This window comes from Marmota flaviventris, chromosome 11 (genome assembly GCF_047511675.1).
Source record: "Marmota flaviventris isolate mMarFla1 chromosome 11, mMarFla1.hap1, whole genome shotgun sequence".
Lineage (NCBI taxonomy): Eukaryota > Metazoa > Chordata > Mammalia > Rodentia > Sciuridae > Marmota > Marmota flaviventris.
In genome coordinates, this window is record NC_092508.1 from 25,557,711 (window position 1) to 25,571,291 (window position 13,581).

At 35.0% G+C, this 13,581-nt stretch overlaps 1 protein-coding gene across 1 annotated transcript in view; it reads right to left on the minus strand.

The window, feature by feature from the left end:
• Positions 1–13,581, minus strand: part of Cps1 (carbamoyl-phosphate synthase 1) — a 113,612-nt gene that overhangs the window by 77,377 nt on the left and 22,654 nt on the right. The window contains exons 6-13 of the mRNA XM_027941798.2: positions 12,333–12,425; positions 9,261–9,350; positions 7,336–7,464; positions 6,658–6,764; positions 5,685–5,823; positions 4,931–5,008; positions 2,775–2,873; positions 1,655–1,750 (exon numbers count right to left, since the gene is read on the minus strand). Of these exons, the coding sequence (XP_027797599.1) occupies positions 1,655–1,750; positions 2,775–2,873; positions 4,931–5,008; positions 5,685–5,823; positions 6,658–6,764; positions 7,336–7,464; positions 9,261–9,350; positions 12,333–12,425 (831 nt within the window). The remainder of the gene's footprint in view (positions 1–1,654; positions 1,751–2,774; positions 2,874–4,930; positions 5,009–5,684; positions 5,824–6,657; positions 6,765–7,335; positions 7,465–9,260; positions 9,351–12,332; positions 12,426–13,581) is intronic.

Below are 13,581 nucleotides of genomic sequence, written 5' to 3' on the forward strand. Positions count from 1 at the left end.
TAAATAATTGAATCTGGACTGAGAAAACATCATCAACAGGAGTTACAAAAAGTCTCTCTACTAAAGAAAAGTTCCACACACACAGAAGTATATTTAATTATTTTTCTGAATGTGCTTAACACAATGAATATGATTATTTTCATAAAATTATAAAAAAAATCTCATGCATACATAAGTATTCATTCATTTTAAAACAAATAATTTTGAAATATTTTTAATTAATTTTATATCACTTTTTCTAATTTTTTTCTAATTTGGGTTATAATACATGTGCCATAAGATTTTAATGTTTTTAGTTTATAAATTTATCTCTAATAGCCTCCTAAATGATCATAACATGATAACTAAGAATTCCTATTCTTCAGCTACAGATAGATATAAAATACATAAAAACCCAAACTATAAGCTATTAAATTTTTATAAAACTCCCAAATAGCATAAAAATTGTAAACCATTTACAAGTCTTCTAAAGCTTGAACACACTCAGATTGTATTACAATCAATCTAAACCAGTGGACATCCTCTGATTATCTATCTAATAAGAAATTAAATCATAATACAATGAAGCAAGGCATCTTTCTAAAAATATTAACAAAAAATATGTGCCTGTGCATATACATCCATGCATGCGTGGAGAAGAGTATAAAGAAATGAAAACAAATGGGAAGAAGAATAAGGTATTTGGGGCTATGTTCTACCTCTCTTCAACAGACATCTATCAGAGGAAACTCAATGACTATAGAATAATAAGAAAAGAAAACAAGAAAAACTTTAGCCAACTGCTTTTCCATGCCTCCTGTCCTCTGCGGCTGACATCTCTGTGCTGTTTTCCACTGGCGGGTCCCTGGTGAACACCTCTACACTGCAAAGCCTGAGGCAAAGTCACGGAGAGCTCACATTGCCTGATTAGCACAAGATGCAGACCAAGTGGGGAAATAACACCAAAAAGGGGCCAAGTTTGCTCTCCAGTAGAAATTCCTCAGATATATAATACAATTTCTCTAAAGAGGTATTTTACTACAATCATGTTTAAAAATATTTCAAGAAAGTGAAGAAGTAAGGACATATGCTTCCCAACTTGGATATCAAATGCTCTTTTTCACTTGAAAATGCAGTCATACCAACCAGTTTTCCAAGTCACTGATGAGGAAATTGGGTCCCCTGGTGACATGTAAAACTTTCTAATACTTGAACAAAATACATTGTTGTCCTTGCTCTCCCAACTAGAGATTCCATTGTCTACCATAAAGGTGCCTGAAGCATCTTGCAGAGCATTTGAAGTATCCTAAAGCACAAAGGATGCCCATATTCCCTCTTTCACATGAAAGACAAATATATTTGCAACATTCACTGACTCAAAAGAAATAAGCAGCTTCTATAAACATAGTTTTGTATGCTTTCACTATGAGTAAGCAATAACATAATTTTGGAAATCAATCTAACCTCCTTAATTGACAGGTATGCACATTTGAAAAAGTTAAAAATTTTGTTCATGAACAAATGTCTTTTAATATAGACATGTAAGTAAGTATAGTTAAGGAAAATAATTATAGCCACTTTGAAAAGAGGTAGTGTCATAAATCTAAATTGTAAAATACTAATTAAACTCATTAAAGAGAGCATATTAATTCTAGCAGAGCTCATGTTCTCTCACCTTCATGGCTTTTACAGCTTGAGATCCTGAATAATCAAATTCACCCGCCTGGCCAATGGACAGACCTCCAGACCCTAGGATAAGGACTTTGGAAACCTATAAACAACAGGATAAGGACATTAGTTTTATTATTAAATTATGAAAAGAAGGCATTTTCAAGAGTGAAAAAAACAAGCCATATTATCTACTTTTATGTAATGGTTTTAAATATGATGCTTCAAAAAATATATGAAACATGAGGGAAAAGTTTAACAATTTAAACATCTCTCATTTCAATGCACTTCCCAAAGTTCATAAATATTTTTTTCACTTAAGTAAAAAATATTTGGGGGCTGGGGATATAGCTCAGTTGGTAGAGTGCTTGCCTCGCATGCACAATGCCCTAGGTTCAATTCCCAGGACCACCAAAAAAAAAAAAAAAATTGGAAGAGGTTTTGTGAACACATATACATATCTAAAATATCTATACAAATATATTAATATACATAAATACACATCTATGTATATATGCATATATCATATTTTTTAAAATACAAGTATATCCTTCTAAATTTTGTATAATAATGATGTGGAGGAGATGTATAGTTTAACTACAAAGAAAATTATCATATTAATATATATTCAAATAAATAATTCTTATGCCTTACTAATCTTAATCCAGTTGCTATCTAGAAGTAAAACTATATTATTCAGTTTATGATACTAAACAATAATTTAATAGTTGAAAAAAAAAGAGTTGTGTTAACTATAATGATTTCTGTAGTCTGACCTGTATCTCAGGCTTTACATAGTTCTATAATAGTTTGGGTAAAGAAAATTTATCAAAATACAAACTAAATTAACACTATTCATTATTAAATTATGTTATTTAAAATGTTATAACATTTGAAGAAGTAAATAGAAGTAAATTTTAATAGATATATTTTAAATCTAAACATGAAAAGTTCCAATGAATATCATCAAGAGCAAACCAAATAATTATTTGTGAAATTCTAAGTGAATACAATGTTACCAGTCATCTTTCATAAATACTAATGTCATTTCCACCATTTGCTTTAAAAAATCACATGATAGAGAAAATCCAAAATGCATAAACCAAAAGAAGCCCATTCATACAGACCTCAATTCGAGATGCAACTAGTGCTGGCTTTGGTAGAACTGATGTAATGGTGGTTCCTTTTCCCTTCTTTATCAGTGAGAAAAAGGAATCAAATAGGTACTAAAAAGAAATATAACCAACTGGTTAGAAACTTCAAAACATATATGCTTGCCAGTAAAATACAGGATGCTCTATTAAAGTTGAAATTCAGATAAGCAATAAATGATTTTCCTATGCAATATTTGGGGTTTTGTCATTGTTTTTGCTTTTTTGCCAATAACCAAATTATCTACTGCCATAAAAATTATATAAAATAAACACTTCTAACTGTTGCCTTCAAATCCTATGAAAATAAAGTTTTCAACAGACCATAAAGATTTCAGATAATGCCTTCTGAGAATATCAAGTTTTCAGCCTCTTAGCTGTAATTCATTTTCTTCTTCTAAATTAAATCCTAACTAGACCAAAAAAATTAAAGTTATATCACTATGTACCCTAAAATAAAAAGCTGAGAATTTTCTTTTTTAAGTTTCTGTCAGCGCTAAAATAATCTCTAAAAATTAATCTTAAACTTTACCAATGAGTTTAATTCTCATTGTTTTAGTAGTGTTATGGTTTTGGTGAGGTGTCCCCTAAGAGTTCCTGGTGAGGTATCCCCTAAGAGTTCCTTCATTAATGCACGAATATTCCAAGGTGAGACGGTTAGATTATGAGAGCCATAACCTAACAGTTCATCCTAGTTTGAAAGGACTACTGGGGGAACAACTGTATTCAGGTGAGGAGTGACTGAGGAAGAACTGGGGGCATGTGCTAAGAGGGTATATCTTTCCTGTGGCCCCTCTCCTCTGCTTCCTGGCTGTTATAAATGGAGCGGTGCTCTTCCACCACACCCCTGAACCTCTACCACCATGATGTGCTGCCTCACCTTGAGCCCAGAGCAATGGAACTAGCCATCTATAAACTGACACCTCTGAAACCATGAGTCCCAAATAAAGTTTCCCTCCTCTAAGTTGTTCTTGTCAGGTATTTAGGTCCCAGCAAAGCTGACTAACACTAATAGATACAACGAATTTCAACAAAAATATTCATTTTACAATTATTTGGCAGGACCAAAAAAAGGATTAAATCATAGTGTATTTGATTGCCTATCATAATTGCAATGTTTCTAATCTGAAGTACTAACATAAGCTAACAATTTAAATTTTAAATTTCAAAAACTGCTTGTCATGTGTTACATGATATATGTAGCTGAATATTATTTATGAGCTTCATTATGAGTAGGTTAATATCATACTGATTTTGACTATTAAGAACCAATATTCTCCATAATATTAAAACAAGAATAAAATATAAATGTCTGAAAGGGCAATTCAGGGATGAGAGAGAGGACTTTATAGAGGGGAAATTGTTATTCTGCTCCTCATTTTACCTGGATGTCTTTTCTGAGGGTTTCTGCTGACAAAGAATTATCATCCTACTCACTACTGGAGGCCCCTGGGTGTGAGAGAGAAGAGTCACCTGACACTTCCCAGATTTCCCTCAGTGCCATTGTGAGCTCTTTTTTGTAAAGATGTGCTTGAACATTGAACCAAGAGCTCACATAAAAAAGTAAAAATATTTAGCTTGGAAGCAAAGCTCCTGCAAGCATTCCTTATGGTTCTTTTCCTAAGCCATCTGATCACATGAATGTGCATGCAGCCCTCTCTCTCGCCCTCCTCCCTGCCTGCCTTCTTTCTCCTGCTGCTGTTTATTCTCCCTTAGTGGCTACACAACCAGTTGCCATAGGGATTTTTTTGAAGTCACAGATGGGGGATTAAAATTTCATTTCAGTTATGAGAAGGAGTGAGCAAGAGGGAATTCATTTGCATAGTACAACAATTGTAAATTTCAGAACTAAATATATTAGAATGATAATGGGTTTAAATAAAAATAGCATCATAGTGTTGCTGCAGGTTTCTTAAGGGCTTTCCCACTTTAAATTTTAGAAAAGATTAAAATTGACTCCATGATATTCATGGAGAAATTTTAATACAAAATGTGTGTTACCAAAGCACCCTTCTTGAGAATGTCTGGCACCAAAATTATCTACGGTGATTATTTTGGTTTCTTGAATTTTCACATAAACACACCTCTGATTTATTTTAAGTATATTAATAGGCCCCATCTTTCTGACATACCTCAGTGTCTGTTGGCCCTGGGCTGACCTCTGGGTGGAACTGCACAGCAAAGAATGGTTTGCTCTCATGCATAATCCCCTAAAGGAATAAGAAACAGGAAAAAAATTCCTTCTGTAACAACAAATGTCAAGAGTGGCAATGTATTATTCAATAGACAATATTAAGTTCAAATTAAAAATTGAACCGAGTGCTTAATAACATTCTGATAAATACCAACACCATTAAATAACCTGATTGGAGATTTTTAAGGACTGACATACCAAACCATTTCCATAAGAATAGAAAATGGACCAAGGAAGACTCAACCAACTATGATTCCATAATTTAAAAAAAAACCTATAAATTTGATCCACAGCTTTTGGGGCCCCTCTGGGCTCTGTTCAAAATATACCCAAATTCTCATATTATCAGCAGTTTCTAAATTGTTTCTCCAAGGGTCTTCTCAAGGCTACTGCAGTGCTACAGAAGTGCCCAAGACTAGCCTGGACTGGTCCCAAACAGATTTGGACCAACTGCCCATAAACTATGAGTGTGTAAGATGCTGTTGAGTAAGAACACATATACTGGATCTTCAGAGTCAACTGATGAGAAAATAAAAGAGAAATAACTTTCAAAAAGGAGACGGTTCTGGGAATAGTCTAGAAGAGTTCTTTCGCACACCAAAAATAGGAAAATAGGGAAAAGGAGCATGCACCACAGGATTAACACCTGAATTTCTCATCACCCACTGAACAGGCTTATTGAGAGCACTTACCTCATTTGTTTGATCATTGACATTCACAAAAAGTGGCTTCCAGCCAGCCGGGAGGGCGTTGTCCAGAGCATAGCCATGATTCTGAGCAGTGATGAAAGCCTGCCTGTTTGTGATATTCAAAACAGGCTGATTCTGCCCTCTGGAGATCAAAGGAGAGAAGGAATAGGGACAAGGAAAAGAAAAGAGAATGCAAATGCATTAGTTGTGAAAAAGAAAAACCTTTTACAATTCAAAAGTTTCAATTGCTTAGTGAAAATCACTTTGTGAGAAAAGTCACAGATTGTTAATCCCAATAATTTTAGCAACAAAAATCAATTCGGTAAGCTTTGTTGTGTGTTAAATATCAGGTCTATTAAACTTCTATAATCGGTTTTAGAAAAGCTCTCATAACCAAAAGAGTTGCTCACTACCTGAACAGAAACAGAAAAATAGAAGCAACTGATTTTAAGTAATTTTAAAGCCCAAGGAGAGTTCTTGAGAGATACTGAGATAGGTGACTGATCAGACCTGAATCATTTTGAATTATACTTTCTGTGGAGGGTGGGCTGTTGGGGAGCACCTGGCATTGAATAAATTAGCATCATTTGAGGCAAAAAGTGAAACCAAGACATTCTGAAGATTTCTCGGTTATTAAGTCATACTAGCTTCATAAAGTATGATCAGTGATTTGAAATCAAGCTTAAAATCAGAACAATTTCCCTCGGAATATCATTTGATTGAATATTACAACCTCAATCTATGCCAAGAGAAGGAAAATGACTTTAAACTACAGCAAAGTTATCGTTAGAGAAGGCTGCCTTTCAGAAATGCAATAGAAATGGTACCATGTAGTCTGGTGACTGTGAACTGTGGAATAGGATGGTTGTCTATTGATTCTAAAGAAAAGGCAGGTGAGTTCTCTAAGTTTTTTATGTTTGGTTACAGTTAGTATTTCAGAACTGATTTGGCCAAAAACAAAATAAGACAGCCTTACCTGTTGGCCATAGACATCTTGTAGGATTTGGCCCCAGCAGCCAGTCCTGTTATTAAATTTCCTGTACTGATGCCAAACACTGGCTCCTTGCGATCACTTTCCAAAATCTAAACCAGGAAGAACTTTTATTAGCACAGTAGTAGCACAGGTTCCAAAAGAATGCTGTCACTGAAAGAATAAAAATGAAGCACCCTTTTTTTTTTTCCTCTCTTAACAAGGTAGTTTCTCTCTTAACAAGGAAATAGTAACTAAATTAAAAAGATAGAATATAAAGAAGGACATGGTTGACAAATTGGTAGCATTAGAATTCAATAAGACATACTTGACATTCAGACCCAACTAAATCTAATTTAATATTTCTTTAGCAACTTGAAGGTCTTATAGGCCCCATGGTCATTGTAAGGAACATGAGTTGTCATTTTACAATCATAAGGAATAATACATGTGAAGATTGGATTCCAGCTCTTTCAACTGCAGGACAAAAGCCCAAGGTTATTCTCCCTGAAGAAAAGCTGTGTTTCCTCTGGTATTCTCTCCTCATGGTTTGCCTGTATAATGTCTACATTGATATTGCCTGAGAGGTCCCAAATACAAGTATTAAAACATAACTGAATAAGTTCAAATTAGAAGACCCTCGCCTGACACACTAATATTCACCACCACCCAAGTTCACTGCACCTTTTTGACGTTCTGAATTAGTGGCTGTGCAAGAGCTGGGTTCCCAGGTCCTCCAGCAATCAAAAGTCCATCATACTCCATCTGGGTGAAATCATGATTCCAGGGAACTAAATGCACTTCAGCTCCTCGCTGGAAAAGAAACATAAGAGTGATGAATTTAATTACATTTCCGTTGCCAAACTCTAATCTTGCTGGATCTTCTTTTGACTAGCCACTCCTTAAAGGGAAGGAAAACGTAGTATATAATTTAAACAAATACGGCTAAACAGAAAGTTCTTTGTGTGATTCAGTGTGTTTTAGGTGGAATAAATGGAAGCAATGGTCAATGCAAAAAGGGAGAAAACACTTTTGAGGTTTTGACTCTGAAAAGATAGATAATGCACTTTCCTGTTCTTCATTTCAGGGTATGAAGGCTCCATGATTGGACTCCCAGGAGCACAGGTACCTTTACCAGCTAGAGTTGCAAACAAAGGTAAAACCATTTTTGGCAGAATTTTAGTTGCTCCATCTCTCTTCCCTTTTTCATTTATGCCTTTTTTTGTGTGACTTTTTTTTTTTAAGATAGGGTCGTGCTAAGTTACCTGGGGCCTCAAACTTGCAATCCTCCCTCCCAAGTTGTTGGGATTACACACTTGCACCTCTGTACTAGGCCTGGGTGACAAAACTTTAATCAACTTACTTTCTTAGGGTTTTCTCATGTTATCTATGATATTTATATTCTGAGGAGAAAAATAGATCTTTTTGTTGTAATAATATATAGAAAGGTACATTTGAGGGTTTCCCTAAGCATTTCCTGAGAGAATTTGAGAGAAATAAGCTTATCTGGAAGGATTTAAAAATAAATATCAATAGAATAGAGAGTAACTAACCCATGGGACACGCCAATTAGGTATACATTATCACCATGGACAATTGAGACTCATGCTCTTTGGGGAACTCTGAGAGCCAGTGTGGAGTTCATCCATGGGGCAAAGGAGCCACATACTGACTCTCTGCTCATAGATTGTGGGATGCTCCAGGGAAATTTCTTATGCAGAAATTTCTTGACTGCCAGAAACCTTGAACCAACCAAAGAGATGTAAGAAGCTTGCAATTAGAAAATAGGTGACATGAATTAAAACGGGAAAATGAGAGTGGAATATGGATAGGCCACTCACAGCATCTGCTACTGAGAAATCCATGCAAATTTTGTTAATTAAACTGACAACAACCTGAAATCATGATTTGGATATTTCTGATATTCTCTAACTTCATAGGTGCACTGAAGGATCTCCAATATTCATGCTAATTTGGTATATGAGTGTGTGCATGTGTGAGAGAGATAAAGACAGAGAGACTATGCTTCTTAGAGAGGCATGGAAAGACACAAAGATATTGGGAAAGGAGAAGTGATCAGGAGAAATATCAAAAAAAAAAATAAGGAACACTTTTACAAAAATTAAATTCTTCTTAATGATTTTCAAAGTTTAATTTTAATTGGTTACATAAGAGTTAATATAAGGCACTTTGAAAGTTTGTACTATATCAGAGCATAATTCCTGAAAATATATGGTGCATAATAAATGTAGGCCAATAGAGGAGATATCAGACTAAATTTGGCTTTCTAGTCATCTCTAAACTTCAATGAACATGAATGTGGCATGTGTCAGAATGTCAGTCAATAAATGATAAAAAAGAGTCATCATTCTTTTTTGAATTTTAGTGGCCCTGGAGAGTTTTTTTTTTTTTTTTTAACATAGCAGTCTATATCTTTAATTTGAACAAGGATAAATGTGCTATTTTATAGATCAAAGGCAACAAGAAGAGTGTTGATCCCTGACATTCTGAGAAAATATCCAAGCTTTCTCTGAAACACAGGAAATCAGCTGAACACTGACAACCAACATTACCTACCCTCACCCCGGAGATGGGAATACATTACTTACCTTCACTAGCAGGCGGATGACATTGTTTTTGATCCCACAGTCTACAGCTACCACTTTTGTGGGGTTTCCTTTGCCATACACCTTGACATCCTGCCATTGTAAAAACCAGAATGTAAGAGGAAATCCCCAGCTATGAGCATTAGTCAAACGCAACTGAAGTCGCTGTGCACTGAGATTATAACTGATTGCTAACTACTAGAGAGTGACTAGAAGGTAATCAGTTTGTAAGAAAGGCACAGCAAGTGCTATAGACTGTATCTTTTTATGAGAAAATAAAGTACTCTGCTATTTTATGTAACCTGTTGATTAGAGTAATAATAAAACTCCCTGAGAAATCAACGCTTCCATAGTTAAAACCATCTTTCCCTTGCTTTGCCCCATTAGCAATGGAATTTTCAAATATCATTGTCTGATTCAGCACTAAACAGATGAGGTGATAGATAAATCATGTTTTAAATACCACTTGATCCTAACTTGCAATAAAGATCAGATGGAGTAGAGCTGAATCACTATTTATTGGGCTTGTACAGTGAAGCCAGATGGTTAAAATTTGTATGAGAGCCACAGGAATTACTAAACTCATGTAGACCACTGGTCCTTTTAGGTTGCTGCAGAATCATTTGCATTTAAATGGTAGATTTCATAAAAGGATCCCAGAGCATATCATAATCATTACCTATGTCTTAAACACTGCTTGGAGGCAGATCGATTTTCAGAGGCATTTATCCAAGAAACAGTTCTCCAAACTCATAAAAGGGAAAAGCAAAGAAATGGAGAGAGGGAAGCCTGGAGGACTGAGTGGCCACACTGGTTCCAGCTTTGAGAGTTAGCCAGCACATTCTGAATTTAGGATGAGTTCAGAGTTTGCCAAAGGTTTTACATGAAAGGTACAATCTGAATATTTGAAAGAGCATTTCACTTTAGCTGAAATGTCTCTCCGCAAAGTTTATATGGAATGTGAAATTATAATCCTTATTAGACTGTACTTGAGGAGAAAATATAAGAAAAGTTTGTCATTATATTATTTTTTCTCTTGCTAACTACTCTGGAGGAAATATATATCCTAGTCCTTCCATGATCTTGGGAATTACTTCTGAAGTCATCCATGAATACAGGTAATCTCTCTCATAAGATAATTTGAAAAAGTACAGATTTATTCTTAACCTTAGCCTTCTGCTATAAAATAAAGCAATATTACCATCTAGTTGTAGCTATACCAAATTGCAATTACAAGACAATGAATTAAGTTACCAACACTTCCAAGGCTCATATAATCAAACAAAACTCAGAAAACATATGTAATCTGAATCAAATGGGTGTTTTATCATAGCTGTAAGAAATTATTTAATTTCACTGGCATTAAGAAACAGGAACAACTTTCTCCACAATCTTTCCCTTGATTAAATATAAACATGCAGATATGCTCATATTTTGGTGATCTCTACATAAACTTGCTAACATTAGCATGAGGATAATATGAGAACCCCCCTCATGTACCAAAATCTGCAGACATTCAAGTCCCTCACATAAAATATATAGTATTTGCATACAGGCTACACACATCATCCATTATACTTTAAATCATTTCTAAATTACTTAAATACGCTATTGGACTATATTATAGGTAATAATGGCAAGAAAAATAGTCTGTATGTTTTCAGTACAGACACAATTTTTTCTTAGCATTTTCAATCCACGGTTGGTGAAATCTACAGATATAGAGTTTGCAGATATAAAGGGGGACAACTATATACACTTTTCACATATAGTGACAGAAGTTATGTAAGACATCAAAACACTTGAATATGTGAATTTGCCTGACACATCTCTCTGGGAGAGATAGATCTATCATGTAGTACTTTCCAAACTTGTTTGACCACATAATTTTTTTAAGGCAAACTTTTCTAGGCCTGTGTTCCTCACATTTGGAAAATGCCACACTAACCTAATTATTTGTTCCCTTGTCCATTTATGCTTTGCTCCAACATTATGCTGAATGAATTCCCCCATAGTTTCCAGTAATGCGAGTCAGTCAATGATATGAAACCCTCCAGATCTGGCCCCACTGCATTCCCACTCATCTTTGGCAAACTTGTGAACTGACATGCACAAACCCTTTGGTTCAACCATATCAAACTACACTATCTGTTCAAACATGCCCAATGCTTCATCCCTCTCTGCCTCTCAGGGCCCATTCTTTCTGCCCTAAACACAGTTCTCTTGGTTCTCCATCTACCTGTGTCCATCAGCTCTCTGTATCTCCTAGAAAGCCTGAAATCTCTGCAGAGTCCTCTCTGATGCACCTGCACACTTTCAGTGCTGCTCTACGCATGCCCTTGTGGCATCTTGTGCACAATCCAAGGACCATATTTACAACTGGATCTATGTGTCATGATTTGGTTGTTCCCTTTTCCCACCAGACTCTTATGTTCCCCAGGGACAGAGACAGTAGGTAGCTCCTGGGATTCACTCATACCTGAATCTGTAGACACTCAACCAAAAACAAAAGATGACTTTCTAAAATGTGTTTCTATACATACACTAAGCATATTTCAATTTGGGATGGCACAGTCATCATTGTGAGCATTAATTTTTTAACTCAGCTATAATCCAATAAATCTTCAATGTGAAGAAATATTTCCCTTGTACAAAATGACCCCAGCCTCTGATTATTGTGTCTGATTTCTATAAAGTCCTCTGGGATCTCTGACAGGTTACTAGCTCTGATTCCTTATCATTGCTATGACTGTCTTTGGTAATTCACCTTTATTTGATGCTGTTAAAGGCTTAACCTGAGAAACAAGAAAAGGGGGAGAAGGAAGTTAAAATAAATGTTATCAGTCTCTAAATCATGGCATGAATGTTTCTATGAATCCTGTAGGTAAAACTTATTAATTTTAAATGCACTGATTTTGTAATATGTATTTTAGCTACTGAGGTACCTCTTAAACCCTCAGCTCTTGCACTTCCGGAAGATGACTTCTGCCTCAATGAAGATTTTGATACTACAGAAGAATGTAGGTCTAAAGTGAATGAACCAAAATTACAAAATACAAAGGGAAAATCTCTCACCTTGGTTGAAACCTCAGCAATCAAATTCTGCTTATTTGGATCCACAAAATCCACAGGCTGACCTTCAAATTCAATTTTCCCAAGCATGGTACCCTATCAAATTAAAAACATTAGACAGTTAAAAGGAAGCAATCAGGAAGGTGCTGACAGGATAAACTCACAGGGACTTTGAACATCTGCTCCAAGATTTAGATGTCTTTATAACTAACTTGTAGCCATCATCAGAAGATCTTCATCTTCTCAAATGGGAAAATGAAGCAATCGTCACAAATATTTTGAGAAATACTCTGGCAAATTCAATTAGTTCTTTTAGGGCTCAGATCATTTCCCAGATTGAGCAGAGTCAAAGGGAATCAGAATTTGGATGTTCAGATTCCAGGCTGATATAGATTGAAGTATTTAGTGTGCCTGAACTCCTTAGTGCATATGACTTAGAGACATTTTCTAGGAAGGGACAAAATGATCTATTGAAAAGAAAATAAGTCATCTGAAAACTACAGAAGATTTAAAAGAATTGCTATATATTTTGATATCCAAACATAGTGAAATGCAACATAAATCATAGACTTCTAGAAGTTGCAATAAAATTATTCACTACTTTTTAATGTCCAGGTGTCTCTAAGAGCCTGAACTTTAAAGAGTATTTAATTCTCTTTTTAAGTTTTCACTAATCAGCTTTGCTGATTAAACATAGTTCCATTTCCCTCTTTTTATCAGCTGTATCTTAAGACTTATTTATTTGTTTGAAAGTCTACTTGGAACCACTTAGGAAAATAGCATTCTATATTTAGTTATAATGGTTTTTCTTTAAAAAAGAAATAGATCCTTTCTTTCCCTTTTAAAATTATTCCTTGGAGAAGTCATTTGGTTAGTAAGGGTAGAAAATGGTAGCCCACTATGCAGGCATGATGGTTATTTTAGTGCTCTATTTAAAACCAGCCTTGACATCTGGGAAAACGAACCAAACACCATCTTTCATCTCCACACTGGATTGCTAAAGGTCATGGTGATCAGTACTTACTTTGGGAAACCAAGTTCCATAATCCCTTGATTATGTCTATGAATCCCTAATTTTGAAATTTCATTTTCTCCTTTTTCAAAAAGGATGTTGATGAAATATGATCTTACTTTCCAACCTGAGATTAATATATATATTTTAATATATATTTTAATTGTGATCCACTGTTACTCATAAACAGGCAATACTACTATTTGATCTGTGCTAATCTTTTCAGTCAAAATTTTAAAA